The sequence below is a fragment of the Cannabis sativa genome, chromosome 1, assembly GCF_029168945.1.
Source record: "Cannabis sativa cultivar Pink pepper isolate KNU-18-1 chromosome 1, ASM2916894v1, whole genome shotgun sequence".
NCBI lineage: Eukaryota > Viridiplantae > Streptophyta > Magnoliopsida > Rosales > Cannabaceae > Cannabis > Cannabis sativa.
Genome location: NC_083601.1, coordinates 24,205,340 through 24,232,902, shown reverse-complemented (window position 1 = coordinate 24,232,902; position 27,563 = coordinate 24,205,340). Strand labels below are relative to the sequence as shown.

At 37.3% G+C, this 27,563-nt stretch overlaps 1 protein-coding gene across 1 annotated transcript; it reads right to left on the bottom strand.

Annotated features, from left to right (window-relative positions):
- Positions 1-18,244: 18,244 nt before the first annotated feature.
- On the bottom strand, positions 18,245-20,224 carry LOC115708111 (NAC domain-containing protein 43-like). The gene is made up of 3 exons (XM_030636306.2): positions 19,759-20,224; positions 19,382-19,680; positions 18,245-19,295 (listed from the first exon to the last, which is right to left on the bottom strand). The coding sequence occupies exons 1-3, from the start codon at positions 19,940-19,942 to the stop codon at positions 18,519-18,521; spliced, it is 1,260 nt and encodes a 419-aa protein (XP_030492166.2). The 5' UTR covers positions 19,943-20,224; the 3' UTR covers positions 18,245-18,518.
- Positions 20,225-27,563: the final 7,339 nt, after the last annotated feature.

Below are 27,563 nucleotides of genomic sequence, written 5' to 3'. Positions count from 1 at the left end.
AATTTTTTAATTACCTGTAAAAAAATAATGTAACACTAATTTAGCAAATAGTAAATTATATATAGACTTAATCACTTATAATAATTTTTAAGCCATTGTGAGATTTTTTTTTTAAAGTAAACATACTAATGAATCAAATTAATGATATATAAAATTAAATTATTAAAAAATTAAATTGTAAAAGAAAAATAAAAACTATAAGGGAAAGCTAATGTATATATGACATATGAACTCTCTATAATTCTCCTAATATAGATTATATATAGATTTGTTTTTATGATCATTATTATTGTTACTTTTTATTTACTTTAATTTTCTCAAAAAAGTGATTAGACTTTAGAATTCACAAACATTTCGAAAATACTTTCAGCGACAGATATGTATATATCCAAAGGATTTGATCGATGAGCCTTCAGAAAAGTTTATAGATAAAGATTTCCTATACTTTTCATTAATTAATTAAACAAAGTGTATTATTAATCTTGGTCAAATAATAATGATAAAAAGCAAAATATTGGCACACAAAATATATATTTATATTTATGCAATTATTATATAATTTAACTTTATAATTTAAAAATTTTGATAATAGATCTTTTGTTGTCTAAAAAAAGACGCGATATTAAATGTGTGAAATATATAATTCAGGCTAATTAAACAATATCGCTACCTAAATCAAAATTATTGTTATATTATTATTTTTTTAGGTTCCAAAAATTTGTTATTAAAAAATTTTATTGGAAAATTAAGGGATACCAACACATGAAGGAAGATATATAGATCTCTTGTAAACAATAAAATATTTTTTCTATGGATGCAAAGATACAATAAAGCTTTAAATTAAAGTCTTTGATTGTAAAATACTCATTTTGTTTTTTTACATCACACTAAAAGAATATTTACAAATTATTAAAATAAAAATAAATTATTAACAAATTAATTTGTAGGGAAGACATATAGAAATTAAAATTATACACATAAAGAAGTTTTAAGAAAATAAATAATCATTAGAATTTATCTCATAAAAATCTTTAGAAGTACTTTATTGAAAAACCAATAAATAAAGTAAAGCCAAAGCACATTTATAACATAAATGTATAAAATTCAATCAACATACACTACTTAATGATAATATTAAATTAAAATATTAATTTTTATTTTGTTATAAAAATAATAAAAACAATTTATTTTTAATATTATATATATCTCTCAAACTGAAAATGTCACAGTTATCTCACACTGCTTTTAAAATAAACCTAAGAAAAATAATTAACTTGAACAATGATACCAAATAAAGCAAACCAAGCATATAAACAAACTAAAACTAAACATATACAACACAAGCCACAACGAGACAAAAAACAAATAATTATTTTTATATTACATAATATATAAAAAAGCTGGTTTGACAAAAATGGTGACATAATTCATGAAGGGCATGCATGCAGGGCCGGCCCTGAAACAAAGTGGGCTATAGGGGAAAAAAAAATTTTGGGCCCTTATGTTAGAAAAAATATAGTATTTTTCAAAATCAGTAAAAAAAAATGTATAATTTTAAAAGAGAAAAAAAAAATTTGGGCCCCTGGGCTGGGCCCTAGGCACAGGCCTAGCCAGCCTATGCCCAGGGCCAAGCCTACATGCATGTACATATATAATTGAATTATAATATTAGAAATTGATACACATTTCTACAATACTCAATTAAGTCTAGAATTTTCTACACATTTGTAGAAAAACATACTCTAAACTTTTAGATAATTGTAGAATAATTTAGAATTTTCTAGACATGTAGAAATACAATAGAACATAGGCATTTCTAGAAATCTTTAGTCTAGAAGTTTCTAGTTATGCATGCTTAAGAAATATGTAGAAATGTATGGATAAAATCCTTGAACTAGAAAGATCTAGAGAAAACAATTCTAGCCTCAAATGCTTGAAGGCTAGCAACTATAAATACCCATCAAGGGTTCCAAATTGTAACCAAGCTTGAGCAAGCCAAATCAAGTCTTTTACTACTAACTTACTACCTTGTCCCCTCTCTTACTACACACATAAAAATTATACACATAACTCTTCCTTGTCCCACCAATCATCCAACTTATCAACTTATCAACATCATCATACTACACTACCTAATATCCATCCCATATAAATCTAAACCAATACAAATTTATTCTCAAACCATCAGATGAAGTACCTGTTTTGGTCATTTGATGGAGTGCGCATTGCCCCACAAACGTCAGTATGGACTAGCTCCAGTGGCTTTTTGGCTCTCCAAGCTTTGCCAGATGAAAAAGGTTGTCGATGTTGTTTCCCGAGCATGCATCCTTCGCAGACTGTGTTGATCTCCTTGATTGTTGGGAGGTCTCGCATCAAGACAATTAGAAGTGATAGAGGAAAAGAATACACTTCTAATGAATTCAACAAGTTCTGTGAAGATGAAGGGATGGAGCACCAACTCACTGTTGGATACGCACCAGAACAAAATGGCGTATCTGAAAGGAAAAATAGGACTGTTATGGAGGCAGCAAGAGCCATGCTTCTAGAGAAAGGTCTCCCAAAACAATTTTGGGCAGAAGCAGTAAGCACTGCAGTCTACTTGCTCAACCGATGTCCAACCAAAGCCGTGCAGAATAAGACACCGATCGAAGCTTGGAGCGGACGTAAGCCATCAGCAAAGCATCTCAAAGTCTTTGGCTGCATATGCTACAGTCACATTCCAAAAGAGAAAAGAGGAAAGCTTGATGAGAAGACTGAGAAAGGAATCTTCTTAGGCTATAGTACTCAATCAAAAGGTTATCGAGTCTATAGCTTAGAAACAAATAAGCTAATAATCAGTCGAGACGTAAAATTTGATGAAGATGCTGTATACAACTGGGAGACACAAGAAGTTGAAAGAAAGACAGTCAATATTCCTCTACCGCCAAGACAAGAAACTGATCAAAATGAAGTTCTTACTCAACCAAGAACACAAGAACCTGCACAAGTCATAGAATCTCCGCCAGACTCACCAGTAAGGCGAACAAGACCACTATCAGAAATCTACGAGACATGCAACTTAGTACTTATGGAGCCAGAAAGCTTTGAAACAGCTCATAAACAAGAAGTATGGTGAAAAGCTATGAATGAAGAGATAAAGATGATTATGAAGAATGAGACTTGGGAGCTTGTAGATCGTCCACAAGACAAAGATACTATAGGAGTCAAGTGGGTCTACAAGACAAAGCTCAACGCAGATGGTTCTATCCAAAAGCACAAAGCAAGATTGGTTGCGAAAGGATACTCACAACAATACGGAGTCGACTACAACGAAACATTTGCTCCAGTTGCACGCCTTGACACTATTAGGGCTTTAATAACTCTAGCCGCACAGAAGAAATGGAAGATTTTTCAACTCGATGTGAAGTCGGCATTCCTAAATGGTTATCTTGAAGAAGAAATTTATGTGGAGCAACCTCAAGGGTTCGTGGTACAAGGACAGAAAGATAAAGTCCTCAAATTGAAAAAGGCTTTATATGGTCTAAAGCAAGCTCCGCGAGCCTGGTATAGCAGAATTGACAGTGTAACACCCTAACTATCTTAGGCGTATTACGTGATTTTTTAAACGTACTGTGCAGCTCGTTGCTAGTCAACGAGGTTTATGGAAAAACGTGATTAATTAAAAATTTTGCTTTTTCATTAACTTATAAACCATTTTACAAAAGTCTCGGGATCCCGATTTATAAAAATATTTACAAACGTTTTAACTGTTCAACTTTTACATCAAAATGAAAGTCGTCTAACGACAGTTACAAAAATCTCAGCCTGTCGTCCCGAGGATCGTACGCTCCGTGCCTAACCGCCCCGAGCATGTACAATCTCATATGCTCGGTCACGGTCCATCGCCCATGACCTTGCCTTTACCTACACATGAACATAAACTGTGAGTCGACAGACTCAGTAAGAAAAGCATACTAATATCATACATAAAACTGACTGCCGTGTCCAACACGATACTGAGTCCCGCTACTGCCATGTCCAACATGGTACTGAGCACTACTGCCATGTCCAACATGGTACTGAGTTTTGAACGTTCAGGGGACGGTACTATTGACAAGTATCCTCCTGATCGGTCGAACCGGTCATACTCCGCCGCTGGTCATACTCCGGCTGTACCGACGGGATAGGTCAATAGCACCGAACCACCAACCAAGTGTCACTGATCGGCCGAACCGGTCATACTCCGCCGTCGGTCATACTCCAGCCTGTACCGACGTGACAGGGTTGGGTGGTTCGAAGCCTAAATACATATCTAATGTAATCTAGCAGGCTTCCTACATGCACGCTAAACATGTAATCTACATATGCATACTGTTATACTAATCTTACCTGGATTCCGATTTCGTGTGTGGCCAACCCGACCGGAACTCGAAGCCGAAACGCTGACATCGGCTCCTAAACCATAAAAATCACAACGCTATAAGTGACACGCTAAATCACTTCCCCGGACTAAAACTTGAAACTAAAAGTTTCCCTATCGATAAAAAGCATGGCAATACCCCTAAAAACCCAAAAACGAGGAAAACTAGGGTTACGAAAAATCCCCAACCGTGACGGTTGCCCAACCGAATTCCGGTTCGGGAAATTCGAACCCCCATCCGGAATCGGATGCTCAACCGGAATTCCGGTTCCTCGCAGGCAGCCAACTAAAAATCACATATCTTGACCAATTTAAACCCAATTGGTCCCAAACTTTCCAGACCTGTTCTATATGCCCCAAATAACAATTCCAAGGCATCAAACCTACCCAGAAACCACATACACAAATTTTGCCATTGGAGCTCAAGCTTTGAGTTCCAAACTCAAGCTTGAGCAAACCACCTAAACAAGCAATCAAACTAGCTTAATTCAACATAACTAAGCATAAAATAACCTCTCGCAAACTAACAAGAACAACAAGCAACAACACGTAACATAATCACAACATTTTCCTTCCAAAATTCATACTTTTTCACATAAAAACTACAAGCTTAACAATCTAACCTACATGCTTTCAACATAGCTTAATTCCTATCAATTTAACATGCTTTGAACCACATAAAATAATCACAAAACACAATGACCAACAACATCCAAAATCACATGCATTTACTCATCTTTTATCAAAAACTCCAAGAAAACATAGAAGGATAAGTTCAAGGATCCTACCTACAATTGAATTACACTTAGATGAGAAGAAAATCACAAGAATTGAAGAGAAAAATCTCTGCCCTAGCAGCCAACACCAAGCCGAAATGGAGAGAAGGAAAAGAGAGCTTGAGTTTTTTTCTATTTTTCTTAAATTTGACTAAGTGTAAAAATGTTTGAGAAAAAGGAATTTAAATCACATTATTCATTTATTTCAGCCAACAATTAACTCCAAATAAACATTTAATTTCCAAATAAAAACTCACATAAGACAAAACACTAATGGGGCAAAAAGACCATTTTGCCCCTCCACCATAAAATCACTAAAATCATACTAAAGGGGTATTTTTGGGACATTCTAAATTCCCGGCCATTCCCGACATTCCCAATGTCTAAAACCCGTCCCCAAAATACTAACATACTAAGTTGTGATTTCCACTGAGCCAAACGCCGAGTTCCAAAATACCGGACACCGGAAATGCGAAATATAAAAACTGCTGATGACATAATTATACATATCTGAATTCCATAAATATCAATGATAAATTATTTAAATAGCTATAAATAATTTCATGATTAACATAAATAACTGCTAATTTCCAAATTAACTAAGCGGGCTTTACAACTATCCCCCCCTTAAAAGGATTTCGTCCCCGAAATCTAACCTGAATAACTCTGGAAATTGAGCTCGCATATCTGATTCTAGCTCCGGTGGCTTCTTCCACCTTACCGTTTCTCCGCAGAACCTTGACCAACGCTATGGTCTTATTCCGAAGGACTTTATCCTTTCTATCCAGGATCTGCACTGGCTGTTCCTCATAAGACATATCTGACTGAAGCTGAAGGCTCTCATAACTGAGTATATGAGAGGGGTCTGAAACGTATTTTCTCAACATTGAGACATGAAATACGTTGTGCACTGCTGATAAAGCTGGAGGCAATGCTAACCGATATGCCACTTGACCTATCTTCTCGAGAATCTCGAAAGGTCTTGTAAATCTAGGGCATAACTTGCCTCTTTTCCCGAAACGTTTAATCCCCTTCACCGGAGATACTCGCAAAAACACATGGTCCCCTACTCGGAACTCAACATCCCTACGTTTCGGATCTGCGTAACTCTTCTCGTCCGCTTCCGTGAGGCAAGCATTCTAGCTTTTATCTTTTCTATTGCCTCATTGGTCCGCCGAACCGACTCGGACCTAGATATTTCCTCTCCCCGTCTCATCCCAAAGGATAGGGGATCTACACTTTCTACCGTACAACAGGTTCGTAGGGTGCCATCCCTATCGTACTCGGTAATCGTTGTTGTACGAGAACTCTATTAACGGTAGGTATTTATTCCATGAACCCTCAAAGTCCATAACACAGGCTCTCAGCATATCCTCCAATATCTGAATTGTCCTTTCGGACTGACCATCTGTCTGAGGATGGAATGTTGTACTGAATTTTAGCTTCGTACCCATTGCCCGTTGCAAACTTTGCCAAAATTTGGAGGTGAATTTCGGATCCCTGTCCGAAACTATAGACTTCGGTACCCCGTGAAGTCTCACTATTTCCCTGACGTATAACTCTGCCAACTGATCCACTGTAAATGTTGTTCTGACCGGCAGAAAATGAGCAGATTTCGTAAATCGGTCCACCACTACCCAGATGGAATCATGCAAACCCGTGGTCCTAGGTAACCCGACCACAAAATCCATCGCAATATCCTCCCATTTCCATTCTGGTAGGGTTAGAGGCTGCAACAACCCTGCTGGTCTCTGATGTTCAGCCTTGATCTGCTGACACGTGAGGCATCTCGATACGAATTCTACCAAATTCTTCTTCATACCGTTCCACCAGAAGTACGGTTTCAAGTCTTGGTACATCTTGGTGGTGCCGGGATGCAGAGAATATGGAGTAGAATGAGCCTCCTCAAAAATCTCATTCCTTAGTTCCACACTGCTCGGAACACAAACCCTAGCTTTATACAAAAGCATCCCACTGTCTGTCACTGAAAAGTCTTTGGCTTGACCAGCCAATACCTCATCTCGGATCTTCACTAACTCCGGATCTGTCGTCTGAGCAACCTTTATTCTTTCCAACAGATCAGATTGCAGCGTTAAGTTGTGAAGCTGACCTACCACAAACTCGATGCTGGATCTAACCATATCCTCTGCTAGCTGAGGTGAGATCTGAACCATGCTAGCTACTTGCCCGGGACCCTTTCTGCTCAGGGCATCGGCCACTACATTGGCTTTCCCGGGATGGTAAAGGATCTCACAATCATAATCCTTCACTAGTTCCAACCAACGCCTTTGTCTCATGTTCAAATCTTTCTGAGTAAAGAAATACTTGAGACTTTTATGGTCGGTATAGATCTCGCATTTCTCCCCATAAAGGTAATGCCGCCAAATCTTCAGTGCAAAAACCACTGCGGCCAATTCTAAATCATGAGTCGGGTATCGCTGTTCATAGTCCTTTAACTGACGGGAGGCATAAGCGATAACCCGATCGGCTTGCATCAATACGCACCCCAAACCCTGTTTGGATGCGTCACAGTAGACTACGAACTTCTCCTCGTCCGAAGGCAAAGCTAGTACCGGAGCAGTAATCAATCTCTGTTTCAGCTCCTGAAAACTAGCTTCGCATTCATCTGACCAGATAAATCGCTGATTCTTCTTTGTAAGCTCGGTTAGGGGCATTGAAATTTTGGAGAACCCCTCCACGAACCTACGGTAGTACCCAGCTAATCCCAAAAGCTTCGATCTCCGTCACCGTCTTCGGTCTCGGCCAATCCCTGACGGATTCAATCTTCCCGGGATCCACCTTGATCCCATCTTTACTCACAATGTGCCCTAGGAAGGACACCTGAGACAACCAGAACTCACATTTCTTGAACTTGGCGTAGAGTCTATGTTCTCGAAGTCGTTGCAGTACCATCTGGAGGTGTAACTCATGCTCCTCTTCTGACTGAGAGTACACGAGGATGTCGTCGATAAACACAATCACACAGATATCGAGGAAATCCTTGAATACCCTATTCATCAGGTCCATGAATGCTGCATGAGCATTGGTTAGTCCGAATGACATAACCAGGAACTCGTAGTGTCCATACCTAGTGCGGAAAGCCGTCTTTGGAATGTCCTCCTCTCGGATCCTCAACTGATGATAACCCGAACGGAGATCAATCTTAGAAAAGACCGTCTTCCCCTGAAGCTGATCGAACAAGTCATCGATCCTAGGTAATGGATATTTATTCTTCACCGTCAGCTTGTTCAACTCCCTGTAGTCGATGCACATCCTCATAGATCCATCCTTCTTCTTCACGAACAAAACCGGGCTCCCTGTGGTGACACACTGGGCCGAATGAACCCTATGTCAAGCAACCCTTGGAGCTGAATCTTCAATTCCTTAAGTTCAGCTGGAGCCATCCTATACGGGGCTTTAGAAACCGGATCCACCCCTGGTGCCAAGTCAATCACGAAGTCAATCTCCCGATGAGGTGGTAACCCTGGAAGTTCTTCGGGAAAAACGTCCAAAAATTCCCGAACCACACTGATGTCCTCTGGCCGAATGGTGTCTGGCCGAGTGGTGTCTACCACCACGGCCAGAAACCCTAAGCACCCACCGTGCAATAATTCTCTCGCTGACATTGCCGAGATCACCGGGATCCGAGATCCCTGAACCGAACCCACAAATACGAACGGTTCTTCACTTTTCGGTTGGAAGACCACCATCTTCCTCTTACAATCAATGCTCGCCGAATATTTAGATAGGAAATCCATTCCTAAAATAATATCAAATTCGACTAAGCTCATCTCTATCAGATCAGCGCTTAACTCTCTACCATCTATCCTGATCGGCATAGACCTAATCCACCTATTGGAGATAACCAATTCTTCGCCAGGTAACAGGGTTCCAAACCCTGATTCATATCTATCAAAGGGTCTACCCATCTTACTAAAGACTCTGGCCGCCACATAAGAACGTGTAGCCCTAATCAAACAAAGACCGAATAAAGCGAGTTGTTAATAAAAAGCTGACCTGTAACAACTGATGGGCTGGCATCTGCATCAGCCTGCGTGATCGCGAATACCCTGGCTGGAGTGGGTACCGCTGGAGCTCTCGGTGCCTCTGGCCGGAGCTGGGGACATTCCCTCTTGAAGTGCCCGGGCATGCCACAATGAAAGCATCCCTGCCCCTTGCACTCTCCCCGATGGTGCCTCTTGCAGATAGGGCACTCGGGGTAGGAGAATCGGGTCTCATTACCACCAGGACGACTCCCTCTGTTCTGGTTCCCCCGAACCTCTTGTTCGACTCGAGCCGCCGGGAAGCGGTGGGTGCCCTCTTCCTCTCGATCAATGGCCGAACCACTACTCCCCGCTAAAGCCCGATGCAGAGGGGTAGGAGCTCCGCCACCAACCGAGTACCGGGCCGAATCCGACATACACCCCACCGCGCCCCCGCCCGCAAAGGCCTTCTCCACCATCCGAGCGTAGGTGGTGCCGTCGTCCTGTGGTAATCATCGTGTCATGCTCGATCTTGGGACTCAACCCGTCCAGATACTTCTCCTTCCCCGCCGAAGTCGGTCGGCACAATTCCCGAGGCTAACCTCGCCAACCCACAACCGAGTAGTATACTCAGTGACACTCATGTTCTCCCGCTGGGTCAGGTGAACGAACTCTTTCCTCTTGGCGCTTCTGACCGCCTCATTATAGTATTTTGCGTTGAAGAGTTCTTGGAACCTTTCCCAAGACATGGTGGTAACATCGTGAATCTGAGACACCATGTCCCACCATACCAGGGCATCCTCCTGGAACTGAAATGTGGCGCACACCACTCTGTCATTACCGGTGACACCCATGAAGTTCAAGATTCTGGTGGTCACCGTAAGCCACTGCTCGGCTTTCGATACATCTGGACCTCCTAGGAATACCGGAGGTGCTTGCTTCCGGAACCGCTCATACAAAGGTTCCAATCTATGGGCCGCCACTACCATCTCGGTCTGGGCAGCAGGGGCAGGTGCCACTGGAACTACTGGCACTGGAACTGCAGGAGCACCCTGCTGTCTCAACCTCTGAATCTCGAGGTCTTGCTCTTCGATCCGGGCTTGCATCTCCGCAAACCGCAACTCCCACCCGGGGCTCCCCGATCGGCCGGGGAGCTCGGGGCAGCCTGTGGCGGGTCCTCAACACCCCGACCACGAGCCCTGCCTCGGGGACCTCTACCTCGGCCCCTAGCAGGTGGGGGAAACCGAGCTCCCTCTCCCTGATTCGACCCCACGGAGTTGCCCCGACTCCTGGTAGTCCGCCTGGCGTCCATCTAGTTAGAACCGCCTGCGAAACCAAGAGTTGGCATATCAGGTCGTATTCAAGGCGAGCTTACTAATGCCGCTTAATTTGGAAATTAGAAATGAAACATGCGCCTATTCTACTATCCGGCTACTAACATGCTTCCTAACAGGCTTTTCTTTTTCATAACTGAATAAAATAAACTACTAAAGCAATAAAGGCTTACTGAACCGTGAACCGAGCTAACTGCTGATGATGATTGTACATGTCGTGACGATCTTCTAAGACAACCCGCGCTCTGATACCAAATTGTAACACCCTAACTATCTTAGGCGTATTACGTGATTTTTTAAACGTACTGTGCAGCTCGTTGCTAGTCAACGAGGTTTATGGAAAAACGTGATTAATTAAAAATTTTGCTTTTTCATTAACTTATAAACCATTTTACAAAAGTCTCGGGATCCCGATTTATTAAAATATTTACAAACGTTTTAACTGTTCAACTTTTACATCAAAATGAAAGTCGTCTAACGACAGTTACAAAAATCTCAGCCCTGCTGTCCCGAGGATCGTACGCTCCAGGCCTAACCGCCCCGACATGTACAATCTCATATGCTCGGTCACGGTCCATCAGCTACAGCCTTGCCTTTACCTACACATGAACATAAAATGTGAGTCGACAGACTCAGTAAGAAAAGCATACTAATATCATACATAAAACTGACTGCCGTGTCCAACACGATACTGAGTCCCGCTACTGCCATGTCCAACATGGTACTGAGCACTACTGCCATGTCCAACATGGTACTGAGTTTTGAACGTTCGTGACTCCGTACTATTGACAAGTATCCTCCCGATCGGCCGAACCGGCCATACTCCGCCGTCGGTCATACTCCACTGTACCGACGGGATAGGTCAATAGCACCGAACCACCAACCAAGTGTCGACTGACGGCCGAACCGGCCATACTCCGGCCGTCGGTCATACTCCAAACGTACCGACGTGACAGGTTGGGTGGTTCGAAGCCTAAATACATATCTAATGTAATCTAGCAGCTTCCTACATGCACGCTAAACATGTAATCTACATATGCATACCGTTATACTAATCTTACCCGGATTCCGATTTCAGTGTGCCGTCAACCCGACGAATCGAAGCCGAACGGCGGACATCGGCTCCTAAAGCATAAAAATCACAACGCTATAAGTGACACGCTAAATCACTTCCTGGGGACTAAAACTTGAAACTAAAAGTTTCCCTATCGATAACAAGCATGGCAATACCCCTAAAAACCCAAAAACGAGGAAAACTAGGGTTCGAAAAATCCCCAACCGTTGCAGACCGGTTGCCCAACCGAATTCCGGTTCGGGAAATTCGAACCCCCATCCGGAATTCCGGATGCTCAACCGGAATTCCGGTTCCTCGCAGGCAGCAACCAAAAATCACATATCTTGACCAATTTAAACCCAATTGGTCCCAAACTTTCCAGACCTGTTCTATATGCCCCAAATAACAATTCCAAGGCATCAAACCTACCCAGAAACCACATACACAAATTTTGCCATTGGAGCTCAAGCTTTGAGTTCCAAACTCAAGCTTGAGCAAACCACCTAAACAAGCAATCAAACTAGCTTAATTCAACATAACTAAGCATAAAATAACCTCTCGCAAACTAACAAGAACAACAAAGAACAACACGAACATAATCACAACATTTTCCTTCCAAAATTCATACTTTTTCACATAAAAACTACAAGCTTAACAATCTAACCTACATGCTTTCAACATAGCTTAATTCCTATCAATTTAACATGCTTTGAACCACATAAAATAATCACAAAACACAGCAGCCAACAACATCCAAAATCACATGCATTTACTCATCTTTTATCAAAAACTCCAAGAAAACATAGAAGGATAAGTTCAAGGATCCTACCTACAATTGAATTACACTTAGATGAGAAGAAAATCACAAGAATTGAAGAGAAAAATCTCTGCCCTAGCAGCCAACACCAAGCCGAAATGGAGAGAAGGAAAAGAGAGCTTGAGTTTTTTTCTATTTTTCTTAAATTTGACTAAGTGTAAAAATGTTTGAGAAAAAGGAATTTAAATCACATTATTCATTTATTTCAGCCAACAATTAACTCCAAATAAACATTTAATTTCCAAATAAAAACTCACATAAGACAAAACACTAATGGGGCAAAAAGACCATTTTGCCCCTCCACCATAAAATCACTAAAATCATACTAAAGGGGTATTTTTGGGACATTCTAAATTCCCGGCCATTCCCGACATTCCCAATGTCTAAAACCCGTCCCCAAAATACTAACATACTAAGTTGTGATTTCCACTGAGCCAAACGCCGAGTTCCAAAATACCGGACACCGGAAATGCGAAATATAAAAACTGCTGATGACATAATTATGCATATCTGAATTCCATAAATATCAATGATAAATTATTTAAATAGCTATAAATAATTTCATGATTAACATAAATAACTGCTAATTTCCAAATTAACTAAGCGGGCTTTACAGACAGCTACTTTACCGAGCAAGGATTCAGGAGGAGCAGGAGTGAGCCAACTCTTTACATCAAAACTCAAGGTACGAATGATACACTAATTGTCTCTTTATACGTTGATGATCTCATCTACACAGGCAATAATGAGAAGATGATAAAGAAGTTTAAAGAAGACATGATGAAAAATTTTGAGATGGCCGACCTGGGATTAATGCACTACTTTCTCGGGATCGAAATAACTCAAAAAGAAGATGAGATCTTCATCTCACAAAAGAAGTATACAGAGACACTATTGAAGAAATTCAAAATGGAGGGATGTAAGACTGTATCAACTCTATTAGACAACAACAAAGCTCTCAAGAAAGAAGATGGCTCACCGAAATCTGATGAATCAAAATTTCGAAGTCTAATTGGCAGCCTACTATATCTAACTGCTACAAGACCAGACATAATGTACGCAGTTAGTCTCCTATCAAGATTCATGCATGATCCAAGTCAAGTTCACTACGGAGCAGCCAAGCGAATCCTCAGATACTTGCAAGGAACAAAATTCTATGGAATATGGTACAGAGTTACAAGTGACTCAAAACTTGTTGGCCACACAGATAGTGACTGGGCAGGATCCATGGACGACATGAAGAGCACGTCAGGATATGCCTTCACACTTGGATCAGGAATATTTTCATGGGCATCAAAGAAGCAAGCAATTGTTGCACAATCATCAGCAGAAGCAGAGTACATTGCAGCAGAAATGACTACAAGCCAAGCTATATGGCTCAAAAGAATACTTGAAGACATGGGAGAATTACAAGAAGAAGCTACAAAGATATATTGCGATAGCAAATCAGCTATAGCAATGGCGAAAAATCCAGTATTTCATAGTAGAACTAAACATATAAGCATCAAGTACCATTTCATCAGGGAAGCAGAAGCAAACAAAGAAATCGAGCTCAAGCACTGCAAGACTGAAGAGCAGGTAGCAGACATATTCACAAAGGCACTACCAAGAGGAAAGTTCGAGCTACTACGAAACATGATTGGAGTTACAGAAATGTGTACCAAGGAGGAGTATTAGAAATTGATACACATTTCTACAATACTCAATTAAGTCTAGAATTTTCTACACATTTGTAGAAAAACATACTCTAAACTTTTAGATAATTGTAGAATAATTTAGAATTTTCTAGACATGTAGAAATACAATAGAACATAGGCATTTCTAGAAAACTTTAGTCTAGAAGTTTCTAGTTATGCATGCTTAAGAAATATGTAGAAATGTATGGATAAAATTCTTGAACTAGAAAGATCTAGAGAAAACAATTCTAGCCTCAAATGCTTGTAGGCTAGCAACTATAAATACCCATCAAGGGTTCCAAATTGTAACCAAGCTTGAGCAAGCCAAATCAAGTCTTTTACTACTAACTTACTACCTTGTCCCCTCTCTTACTACACACATAAAAATTATACACATAACTCTTTCTTGTCCCACCAATCATCCAACTTATCAACTTATCAACATCATCATACTACACTACCTAATATCCATCCCATACAAATCTAAACCAATACAAATTTATTCTCAAACCATCATATAATATTATTAAGAGTACTGTAAGATAGAGTAACACAACTTAATAATTTGAATCTCATAAATTATTTACAGTAAAACCTCCTAAAAGTGTCTCTATAGTGGAATAACTCCTTTATTTATAGTCATAAAAATAAATTTCTAAGTTCGGACTAGTTATAGTAAATTCAAATAAATTTCATGTTGTATAAGTTATAATATTTTTAATTTTACATCAAATACTAATTTTTCTTTAAATTTTAAATAATTTTACATTTATATTCTTTTATTTAATTTTTTACTTATTAAAGCTTTAAATTTTTTTATCTTCTTTATATCATTTTTTTAGTCAATTTTAATTGACTTCTTTATTTATTTATTTTTCTTCTCTCTCTATTTTTATTTTTCATTTTTCTCTAATTCTTTCTCTCTAATATCTTTTCCCTCAATTTTTTTTTTTATTTTGTATAAATATATATAACATGTACATTTTTGTATATCATTTTTAACACTTTTGTATTCTCTTACAAATTTTATTTTATTATTTTTTTAAAAAAAATAAAATACGAACACTTATTCTATTTTTTTTTCTCTCCTTTTCATTTTCTTACTATTCTCACTCTAACTATATTTCAAATGTTTTTCTTTAATTAAGCACATTTTATAAAAAGTTCTTAATTAATTTTTTTTTTAACCTGTACGAAAATATGATTCTTTTACTTTTATCAATTTTCTCATATTTTTTTAACACTCTTTTTCTCTCTTACAAAAAAATTAAGAGCACTCCTATATTTTTTTTTTTTATCTTTTACATGATTAATAAAAGTAGTATATATTATTTTGGATGTGTTATAGTTTATTGAGAATTGATTTATGAATAATTTTCGTATTTTAACCAGACTGATATTTTGTTATTATTCTGTTGATTCGTAATTGTCTTTTTGTTATTTATAGTTATTTTTAATTATATTGTTTGTTTAATTTATGTGTATTTTTATTGTGTATATTCTTAATTTATTCTAAACAATTTTTTGTTATATATATGTGCATTTATTTTGCTATTTTTATATTATTTTTAAGTTATTTTTGAGTGATTTTCATAATTTGTTTTGTCGAACAATTTTTTTAGTTATTTTTTTATTCAGATATATTTTTTATGGTGTATATTTTTAGTTTATTCTTAATATTTTTTTTATTGTATGTGTGTTGTTTTTGTAGATGTAGAGATACATATATTTTAGTTTATTTTTTTACACATTTTTTTTTAAATAAATCATTTATACTCTTATAATTAACTTTTATTTATTTATACTTTATAATTAACTTTTTATTCATTTATACTTTCATAATTGACTTTTTATTCATTTATAAAAATAAAAATAGTATAACTTCAAAATAGAAAGAGCATTACATCAAATGAAAACAACTTTTATAAAATGAAAACAACATAACTTCAAAATAGATACAACCTTTGTAAAAATAAAAAAAAAACGTATATGTAAAAAAAAAATAATGAAAAATACTGTATACATTGCAATTTCTCTTTTTTTAAAATACAACACTAAGATTTTTTTTTATTTTTTAATTTGACACTATGTGAATCAGATTCATGTACGTAGTATACATATTGCGTATAGATAGAAATATGTAGTATCAATTATACTTTTAAAAGGGGTGTTCATCCAATCCAATCTGTACTATTTTGTTCATAGTGCATCCGATCCGCACTAAGTGCGGATTCCATTTTTTTGATTCAATCAAATCCGCACAATAGCTCAAATTCAATCTAATCCGATCCGTAAAAGTACGGATTAGATCAGTTATTTTGGATTAGTTACTTTTTAATATTAAATTATTTAATATTTTTTTTTACATAACTAGCAACAAAATAAAATAAATTATTATTATTTTATGTCTCCAACAATAAATTAAAATAAATCAAATAACAGATAATAAATTTAAAGGAATAAAAAAAATCATATATATAAAGAAATGTTTAATTTTGTTTTAAATTGTATGTAGAGAAACTTTATACAAGAATGGATTATACATTTGATCTATTAAATTTTCAAATATAATTGTATTATGTGTATTAGACTTTTTAAATTACTATTTTCTTTATATGAAAATATTATTTGTATATATAATTTTTTAATTTTTTTTATAAATATATGTGAATTTGATTGAATCATTTACTTTTACACGTCAATTAACATCCAATCCGCACAAGTGCGGCTTTAAAATTTTTCAATTCAATCTAATCTACACAAGTGCATGTATCTGCACTCGAGTTGGATTAGATTGAATCGTGTAGATTGGATTGGACCGGCTATTTTATGAACACCCCGACTAAATATTTTTTTAATAAATTCAAGACAGAATCTGTATTAACGAATTAAAAAATACTTACAGTTTTATAAATATTGTATTTATACAACTTACAAACTTAAAACTTAAAATTGGATACTTATACTATTATTTATATCCTTAGTCGGCTATTAATTTTGATATTATTTCTTACCGACGATCTAAAGGATGATCATTAAACAAGGAAAGTATAACTAAACTTTTCTGAAAATAATTCGGTAATAAACTCAACACATATATATATACAGCTGGTAGAGGAAGAAAATCAATCCAGATAAAGCACGATAACGAAGTAATGATTATATATACATACTCATTTTTCTTTTATAACTGTTGCTTACGTATAATTTTCTGTCATATTATATAGACTACAATAAAGTGATTTGACCGATTGGTGTGGACTATGTCCAGTATATATATATGTACCAAACTTGTCATCTACAATTATCTCTTATAATATAGTACAATGCATGTGAATCAAAAGAAGATATTTTTCTACTGCTCACTAGTATACCCCTCCAAAAGACAAAAAAAAAGGTGACAGAAAAAATATTTTGTCAATTAATAAATAATATATATATATACGTAAAAAGATAATATTGAGAGGCTTTAATTTATATGTGAACCATTCAAGTACTATACGTACTGGCACTTCTCGTCCATCTGGTCAACTTAGCGAGTGCGCAAATGCTTTTCCCTTCGCTGATGAGTAGACTATTAAGATCATTTTTTTTTTCTTTTTCTATAAAAACTGAAAATAAAAAAGTCTCCTTGATTCTCTTTTGACTTGTTTTGAAGTAGGGTAAGTCACCTGCGGCTGGTCATCATAGATATATATAAATACATATAACATGTAAAAGTTATAATAAACAAAAATTAATTAACATAATCGGGATTTTATTCTGAATTAATATTGCTGTGTATTGATTCATATAATTAAGGAGACCTATATTCGATAATGACATTACATCAGCCCTAAACGTATATATATAAATATGTATATATATATTTATACAGTGCCTCTTTTTGTGGACCAATAGGATTAGAGAGCTAACCATACATGGTCTCTGTACTATCCTTAAACAAATTAACAGACAAGCCACATGGCGGAAAGATATATAATTGATTATTACTATTATTATTGTTCCTAATATCAACTGATCTGATTATATGAAATATATTAGAATAATTACAAAATATCAATAAAGTATAATTAAAATTATTATTTTAGTAAGAGAAAGATGTTATGATTTCCAGTACCCTGGCCATAATAATTAACTTACTAGATCTTCTAGATGGAAAAAAAATAATGGTAGACATCGTGATTAACAGGAGAAAAAAATAATAATAATAAAATTGGTTGACAATGCCATCCCATCTAAAGCTTTCTTTCTTAATTATCACCTTCTTTTTTTTATTATTATAAATTAGTTGTTTAATTCTAAACACCATGTAAATGTAATTAATATTAATTGCGATCGTTACACATATATAACTGCCTGGTAATTATGTTTCTCTATATCACTTCGAACAACTACATGACACATAATATATATATAAAATAAAATTATAAAATATATAATTCTTCTCATTATTAATTATTAGTTGGGTTTGTTATGTTATAATGAAGCATTGGACACGTGGCATATTGGGTCGGACGGCAACAATGATGATGATGATGACTTGGCAAAAGTACTACTCCAGAGCCCAATTTCGTTGTTGTATTCAGCTTGGGGCTTATTAGTTGATGAAGATGATCGGACGGTGGTAGTGGTCACTGGAGGTACTTGCATATGATGATGATGATTCTGATTATTATCAGTACAATAATCCATGGAAGCCTGATCAGTCTGACCATTTAACTGGCAAGCCACTAGCCGATCAAGAGTTGCCCAGTTGGATATGATCATCAGATTCGAGTCCAACATCATCTGATGATGATTATTCATAAACCCAAAATTTGGACTAATAATGTCGCCATTGTTATTATTATTATTGATGGGTTGGTGATAACCGTTTTGGCTAGAATTTGGGCTCTCCAGGCTTGGAAGCTTCAAGAATAATGATGAAGTAGTAGTGTCGTTGTTGATTGGAAGAAATCTGCAGTTTTTTGAGTTGTCGTTTGTGTCATCATTGGTGTCGTTTTCTGTACCTGCGTCTTCTTCCTTGCAAGTAGTACCAGTCTTTCCCATGTACTGAAATATTTGCTCCAAAGCCCCCTCGTCACCGATTGATGAAGAATCAAACACCGTCATCTCCTCCGTTGATTCCATTAGTACGGTGTTAACCACTGGACTACTAGTACTCTGATGACCTACACTACTTTTCTGATGATGATTTTTCTTCTTGAATATACGACAAACCACCCATCCCTCTTCCGGAGAATTATTCTCACCCTACACAATTATTAAAAACAAAAATGTCAATATAATTAAGAAATTAATTTATATAAATGTAAAATATTGGTGGTGTGTGTACTTACATGTATATTATTGGTAATGATGATGTCGTTTGTAGTAGTAATAGTGTTATCATCGAGTCTGTATTCGTGCATAATCCAATCGGACTTGAGTCCATGAGGAGCTCTGCCTTTGTAAAAGACTAGAGTCTTCCTCATACCAATCCTTTTGGAGTTGCTGTAAATCACCTTGTCACGCCCCGTCGCTTTCCAGAAACCGGCCGCTGTGGCCCGATTAGTCCGCGTTCCCGTCGGATACTTCTTGTCTTTATGGCTAAAGAAGTACCAATCGTTTTGTGGAGTTGTTCCTATTTTACACCTCTCTGCAACACCAATTAATTAATATATGTATATAGTCCCACATCGAGTGTGTAAGAATATAATTAAGTACATAAATATACCTTGGATATCCCACGGCTCGAGCTTATTGAGATCGACATCGCGAATAACGTCGAGATCGATACTCTGATTGGAGACCTTCTTCTTCAAGTAGTACTGCAAAAGTTCTTCCTCAGTTGGATGGAATCTGAAGCCTGGAGGGACTTGAGATTGGCCGTTTACAGATATACTCATACTGTCGGGCATTTGGATTAATTAGGTTTTTTTTTTTGTCTCACAAATTAACAATTAAAGCTGAGTATATATATGATGGTGATGGTGGTGGTGATTTAATTTTTCCAGAATAATCCAAACAAAGTAAGATGATGCGCGCATGTATATTTATATATGTATAAGCTAGCCCTTGGAAAAAGTGCAGAAGTAGTTCAAAAAGAAAAATGTTAAGTGGAAACTAAAATGCCAAGTTGGTGTCATATGGTGTGTGTTTGTATATTTATATCAAAATGAGAGTAATGTAAGGTGAGGGGGCTTAGCATAGAGCCAAAATAGATTGGAATAATAATATGCTTGAAAGGAGACACATTATTTCTATGTGATAAAAAGAAAAAATTAAAATATCATCATTAATTATTATTATTTTAGAATGTGGGGTTTGGTCTCGGCACTGTATCTCCGAGAATAGCCAGCCACCTACCTACTAAGATTGGAGAAATTAACAAGGTTGTAGTATTATATTATTATTATTCTTTTGAATACTATTAGAATTTATATATATTTATTAATTATGTGATTGGTAAATGGTGGTCTGGGGTCAAATGGATGTGGCTTTCGAAAAAAAGGGCCTTAAAAAGGACGTTTGTAAAGAGTGTAAGAGCGCAGGCTAACATCCACAACTAAGACCCTCGACCTCAAAATCTTTCACCAGCATTCTTTTAGAAATTAGTACTACTCTTCATTTAATTAACTGTGTATATGTGTACCAATCTCTAAATTTAAATACAGTTTTTTTATATATAAAAGCTAGGACTTTTTTTCTTTTTCTTTTCGGATGAAATTACAATGAAAATTGTGTCGTATAGGGGAGTGACAATGGGCTTTTACTCCTTTGATTATTACTTTATGGATTATTGGTGATGCCCCCCATTTACAATCATGGCTATTTGGACTTCCTTCTCTTCCTCTCACTCTCCTCTCCTCTCCTCTCTCAATATGAATGAAATTTAAAAGCGGTGCCTCTTTTTCTCATTTTGTTTTCTTTCTTTTTCACGTGCCTACCTTTCAAGTATTGCCACATTTTATTAATTTTAAAAATTGTTGAACACCCCGCTTGAAGTGTGTGAAAGGCTCATGTGGTTGTAGTTTTTTTTCTTGGACTCAGATCAATTAGAAAGGATCACACATTACCTTCTTTTCTTTTAAGAATTTGTAACTTCATTAAGATAAAACATTGTTAGAAGGAAGATAAAAATGTGTATTCATTTCCTTAGAAAAGTTGGTACTGGGTACACGATTTATATAATCCAAGAAAGGACACTTGTCCAATAAAGAGAGAAATAGGAAAAACCTATAATTAAAAAAAGTAAAATCAGATTAAATAACAACTCTTAATTTAATTACAGTTTAACATTCCCCCTCAAACTCATGAGGCTGGGAAGCACCATGAGTTTGTTGCGTAATTCTTGAAATCGAGATGCAACAAGAGACTTGGTGAGGCAGTCCGCAACCTAGTTCGCTGAAAGAGTGAAATATAAAGAGAGAGAACCAAGACTGGCCTGTTCACGAATAAAATGATAATCGATCTCAACAAGTTTAGTACGAGCATGAAAAACTGGATTCGAAGCTAATTGAATTGTGGTCTTGTTGTCACGATGTATAGTTGGGGGAGCAGATAGAGTGAAGCCAAGCTCATTGAGAAGGGATTGAAGCCAGAAAACTTTAGAGACTCCATTAGCCATGGCACGATATTCACATTCAGTACTAGAGTGAGAGACGACCTTTTGTTTAGTAGAAGACACTGCAAGAAATGTTACTTTTACCAGCACAGCTGGCAAAAATAACTTTTACCAGCACATTTCGCAAACTGCGTTGGCAAAGAAGTCAAAGTTTTACCAGCGTATATTTGCAGTGGCTAAATTCTAACTTTTACCAGCGCATTTACGCGCTGGAAAAAGTCATTTTTGCCAGCGCTTTTCATTTTATGCTGGCAAAAATTCTAATACCAACGTTGATTTGCCAACCCCCTTTTGCCAACACATCACAAGTAAATTCTATTTTACCAGCGCAATACAAAAATGTGCTGGCAAAAGTGACATTTCTTGTAGTGCGACCAGGAAATGAGATTATGACCCAAGAAAACACAATAGGCGCTGGTGATACGACGATCATCAGGACACGAAGCCCAATCAACATTAGTGTGACAATGGAGGTCAAGATTGGCATTTGGTTGAAGAAGAATGCCTAAATGAGCGGTGCCTTTGAGGTAACGAAGAACACGCTTAGCAATAGTGGTCGGGGCATGAAGGAATTGACAGAGCTTGTTGACATTGAATGTCAGGACGAGTAAGTCTGCAGTATTGTAAAGCCCCGCCCATCTAGGCTGCGATAAGCAGTAACATCTTGGAGAGGGTTCCCATCGTAAAGAGATAAAGGTGTGAGAGAGATCAGTGTAGAGACCGATTTAGAGTGTATAAGCTCAGTCTTGGTAAGTAAATCACGAACATATTTTGTCTGAGAAAGGTTAAGACCAGAGGAGGATCGATGAACTTGGATGCCAAGAAAGAAATGTAGTGGACTAAGTCTTTAACATCAACTGTGTGTTGAGGTAGGTGAGTAAGTTAGCAATCTGCGAAGAGGAGGACCCCATGACAATGATGTCGTCCACATATATAAGAAGAACAATGATGCCAGTGGAAGACCGATAAATGAAAAGAAATGTATCGGCTTTAGAAGCTATGAACCCCCAGGCAATAAGAGCAGTACTTAACTTTAGAAACTAGACGTGGGGTGACTGTTTTAAGCCATATAGAGATTTAGTAACTGGCAAACATGGTGTGGATGATCGGGATCAACAAAGCCCTCAGGTTGAGACATATATACTGTTTCAAGAAGATTACCATGAAAGAAGGCATTTTGAATGTCAAACTGTGTGATAACCCAATCATAAGAGACAACTAGAGAAAGGACCAATCGAATGGAGTTCGGTTTGATAACGGGGCTGAATTTCTCATGATAGTCAAGGCCATGGGTTTGATGGAAGCCTTTGGGAACGAGAGACACCTTGTACTGCCCAACGGAGCCATAAGCATTTAGCTTTATATGGTAGACCCATTTGCAACCAATTATCGTGCAGTCCGGAGGTGGAGGAACAAGAACCAAGTCCTTTGTTTCTTCAAGGAATTAACCTCAGTGCCCATTGCTAAATTCCACTTGGGATCACGACTGACCTCTTTAAAAGTAGATGGTTCAACTGGAGTACCTGCAGGCACAACAAATGAATGCCCGATTTAACTCAAGAAATCATGGGATGTAAATTAAAATGGGCAATAATTGTTTCATGTGGGCTATCCAAATCTACCATCAAAGGATTAGGGAAATAGTCATGAGAGTGGGAAGAAGAACTAGGGGAGGTCGAGAAGGGTACATGAAGAGTTAGAGGTGTTGATGATTGGAAAGAGGAATAAAGGATAGGTGATTTAGAAGACACAAAGGGTGAGGACAAAAAAGTGGTTGGATAAGGGGAAGCAGGAATGCTCGGGATGGGAGCGGGAGAGGAAACAGGAAAGGGTAATGATGTAATGACAACATGAGGTGTCACAGGTGGAGGGGAGGGTGGTATAAGATTGGAGAAAGGGAAATGGGATTCGTTGAAAATAACATAATAGGTAACAAATATGCGGTCAGTGGAAGGATGAAGGCATAAATAGCCTTTATGTTTACCGTTGTAATCGAGAAAGGTGCAACAGGAAGAACAAAACTCGAGTTTGTGAGTATTGAAAGGACGAAGAAAAGGAAAACATTGACAGCCAAAGACACGAAGAATAGAATACTTAGAAAGTTTGCAATAGAGAAGGTGATAAGGGCTGGAATAACAGAGGGTGCAGGTAGGTAAGTGGTTAATGAGATGTATGGCAGTGGAGAAGCGTAAGGCCAAAAATGAAGAGGCATTTGAGCTTGGGCCCACAAAGTCAAGCCGGTTTCAACGACATGATGTTTCTTACGTTCAACACGACCATTTTCCTGCGGCGTGTGAGGACAAGAGAGATCATGACGAATGCCATGTTAAGTAAAGAATGTAGAGAGGGTTCGGTATTTGCTGCCCTAATCAGTCCAAACTGTTTGGATGTGACTTTGAAATTATGTGGATACCAAATTCTTAAAAGTGAGAAAAGTTTGGAATGCTTCATCTTTTGTGTGAAGTAAATAAAACCAAGAAAAACGAGTATAATCAGCAATGAATAATAAAAAAAATACTTGACTCAGTGATAGTCGTGATGGGGGCAGGACCCCAAATGTCAGAATGTATTAATTCAAAAGGCTTTGAAGCCCGAGATACAAAATTAGGAAACACAAGTCTATGAGATTTGCCTAATTGACAAGCAGTACAGAAATGTAGGAAATCTTTTCTTGGAAAGGTAAAATTACAAAGAGAAAAAATGCGAGTAAGAACATCGTAAGACGGATGACCCAAGCGAGAGTGCCAAACATCGATAGAGGACTTGGAGGATAATAGCAGCTGTGGAGATGAAGTGGAGTTAGAAGCGGGCAGAAGATGCGAGACACGATAGATACCCTAGTCAAGAAGGCCTTTGAGGAGGATTTTGTGACTGACCTGATTTTTGACAAAAAAAAAATGAGTGGGATGAAATTCAACATATGCATTGTTATCATGACAAAGCTGAGAGACACTTAAGAGATTTTTGGACAATGATGGTGAATAATAAACTTGATATAATTTGAGAAGACAAAAAGAGGAAGATGGTAAAAGGCAGAACTCACATGTGAAATAGAAGCAAACTTACCATTTCTCATAGTAATTTGATCATTACCATGGTACTGAGTTGGTGATCCCAAGAGGTTGAAATCTGTGGTGAAATGATGAGAGGCACCCGAGTCCATATACAACGTGGGATCAGTATCAACCATGGAAGGAGAGGGAGTGGGTAACAGGGGTGGGTTTGGGTTTGAGGTTGTTGTTGGGTAAAGTAAGCATTGAACTGACGGGGAGGAGGCTAAAACTGAAGATTGGTTCAATGGTAGCACGAGGAGGCAGTACGATCCAATTTGAAACAAATTTGACACTTGGGAGGGCGTGTGGGTGGACGAGGAGCTGAAGGAATCCATGGGGCAAGTGATCAAGGAGGGTGGGAATATGGTTGTCGGGGTTGTTGTTAGGAATGGGTAGATGGTGGTTGAGAAGTTGAAGAGGAATGTTGATGCAAATTTGGGTAGGTTTGATTGGGAGATCGAGAAGAGAACTGAGATGATGAAGGGGTTTTGGGGCATTGTTTGGGGAAAGATAGGTTTGCAAAATTGGCTTAAAGGGAGCTTATAGATGCAGCAGTTGTTTGGCGATTTATACGAGCTTTGTAGCTCAAAAGTAGAGCATGAACTTCCTCAATGGTGGGTTTGATGGGTCGAGCCAAGATCGGAGTAACAAACGCATTGTACTCCAGACCCAAACTGTTGAGAAGGTAAGTTAAGTGATCTTGGTCTGAGATGGGTTCTCCGACAGAAGCAAGCGTGTTGCAGAGAGATTGAAGCTTTTGGAGGTAAGAAAAAGCAGTGAGACCTTCCTTTTTAGGTTTTGCAACGCCGTTTGAAAGTCATAGCTCCGATTAAACAAAGTGGCGGTGTAGGTGCGTTCTAGAGAAACCCAGATCTTGGTAGCGGTGGAGAAGCTCACGATCTGACCAAGCATTGAATCAGAAAGTGAAGCATAGAGCCAACTCATAAGAAGTCGATTATACCTGTGCCATGAAGTGAACTCAGGGTAGACCTGGGTTGGATTTGAATCAATGAACTGTGGAGGGCGAAAACTGAGCCATCAATATACCCTTCAAGTTCATTAGCAATGATGATGTTTTGCATTTGCATCCTTCAAACAAGATAGTTGGTATCATCAAGTTTTATTGAGAATGTTTGATGAAGATATGAGATATTTGAGGGTAAAGAAGAAGAAGATGAAATAACAGAGGTAGAAGAAATGTTAAGGCCGGCTGTATGAGGAGGGTTAATATCAGTAGGGTTTTGTGTATTTACCCCTTCCATTTTTGGGGTAGAAGCTGTACTAACTATTGATGACATGGGGAGCCGTTAAAGCTCTGATACCATGTGAGAAGGAAGATAAAAATGTGTATTCATTTCCTTAGAAAAGTTGGTACAATGTACAGAGTTTATATAACCCACTGAATGAAGAAAGGACACTTGTCCAATAAAGAGAGAAACATGAAAAACCTTATTAAGAAAAGTAAATCCAAATTAAAAAACAACTCTTAATTTAATTACAGTTTATAAAAAACATTCAATACAACTTACATATAATTCACACATTTGGAATACAACTATTCCAAATAATCTCTTTCTCTAGTCCTAATACTCTCGTTAACAAATAATGAGCAACTATATTTAAAATTTTAGGTGCATAAATGTTGAATTAATTCTTCATAAAAGCCAACCTCTTACAACATAAACAACTTTTTATTATGAGTCAAACCACTACAACTTAAATCAGTCTTTAACTAACTAATTTCCTAATAAAATTACCAACAAACTAATTCTCAATTAACCACGAGCTTCAACAAATAACAGAAATTAAACTAACTCAAGGAGTTAAAGATCTCACCTAAAAATAGTTTGGATGTTGAAAATGGATTTGAAGGTTTGAAGAGAGAGATTTTGGAGAATAAAATTTTAGAGAGATGAGAAGATGGATTTGAATAATGAAATCGAAAAAAAAAAGATGAAATGAAGGAGGAGGAAGAGGAATTAGGTAGGTTTGGGGTTAAAATGATGAAATGGGAAGGGTTGGGGTTTTTATTGTTTGACAAGCGATGGAAGGCTTTAACGGCGACAAAAAAATAATAATACTGACGACAAAGTTGTCATTGAATTTATTATCAATAACGACAATGTCGTTTGTACAAATAATGTTGTTATTGATTAAAATTTTTACAAAAAATAATTAAATAACTAAATACCAACGACACTCAAATGTCGTTATTGAGTCATTTTTAATGAGAATTTTTAAGCGTTAGTAATAGTGGTGTTGGTGATAATTCTCTTAATGACGTACCATATTGGAAGAGCTAGGGGATTAGTAAGGATCTGGCCTTGGATGCCTATGGAGCAGAATATCTTTAAGATTGTGAGCTCGGATGGCAGGAAGTACTTCAGACCAGTAAAAAAAAATACTTGCTCCAATCTAACCTTAGTGGTGGCAAGAACATGGTGGTTGGAATCACCATAAAGCTCGTGAAATTACTTGCAGAGGTCGCCATTGTCGACTGCTCTAATACCAAGTTGAGTTTAGATCACAAGATCAAAAGCAAAGAAAATAGGGAAAGAGAGAGAGAGAGAGAGAGAGAGAGAGAGAGAGAGAGAGAGAGAGAGAGAGAGAGAGAGAGAGAGAGAGAGAGAGAGAGAGAGAGAGAGAGAGAGAGAGAGAGAGAGAGAGAGAATCAATGTAGTCAATTCTCATTACTTACTCTTAATGATACAAAGCCTATATAAAGAAGATAAAGAGCAGTAGAAAACAAGAACCAACACATAACCTAAAAGAAAATACCAATAACTAACTGACTAAAACTTGATAGTTAGTTATTAATCACAACTGTCACTAGTTTCCTGAACAATAATTTATCTCCCTTAA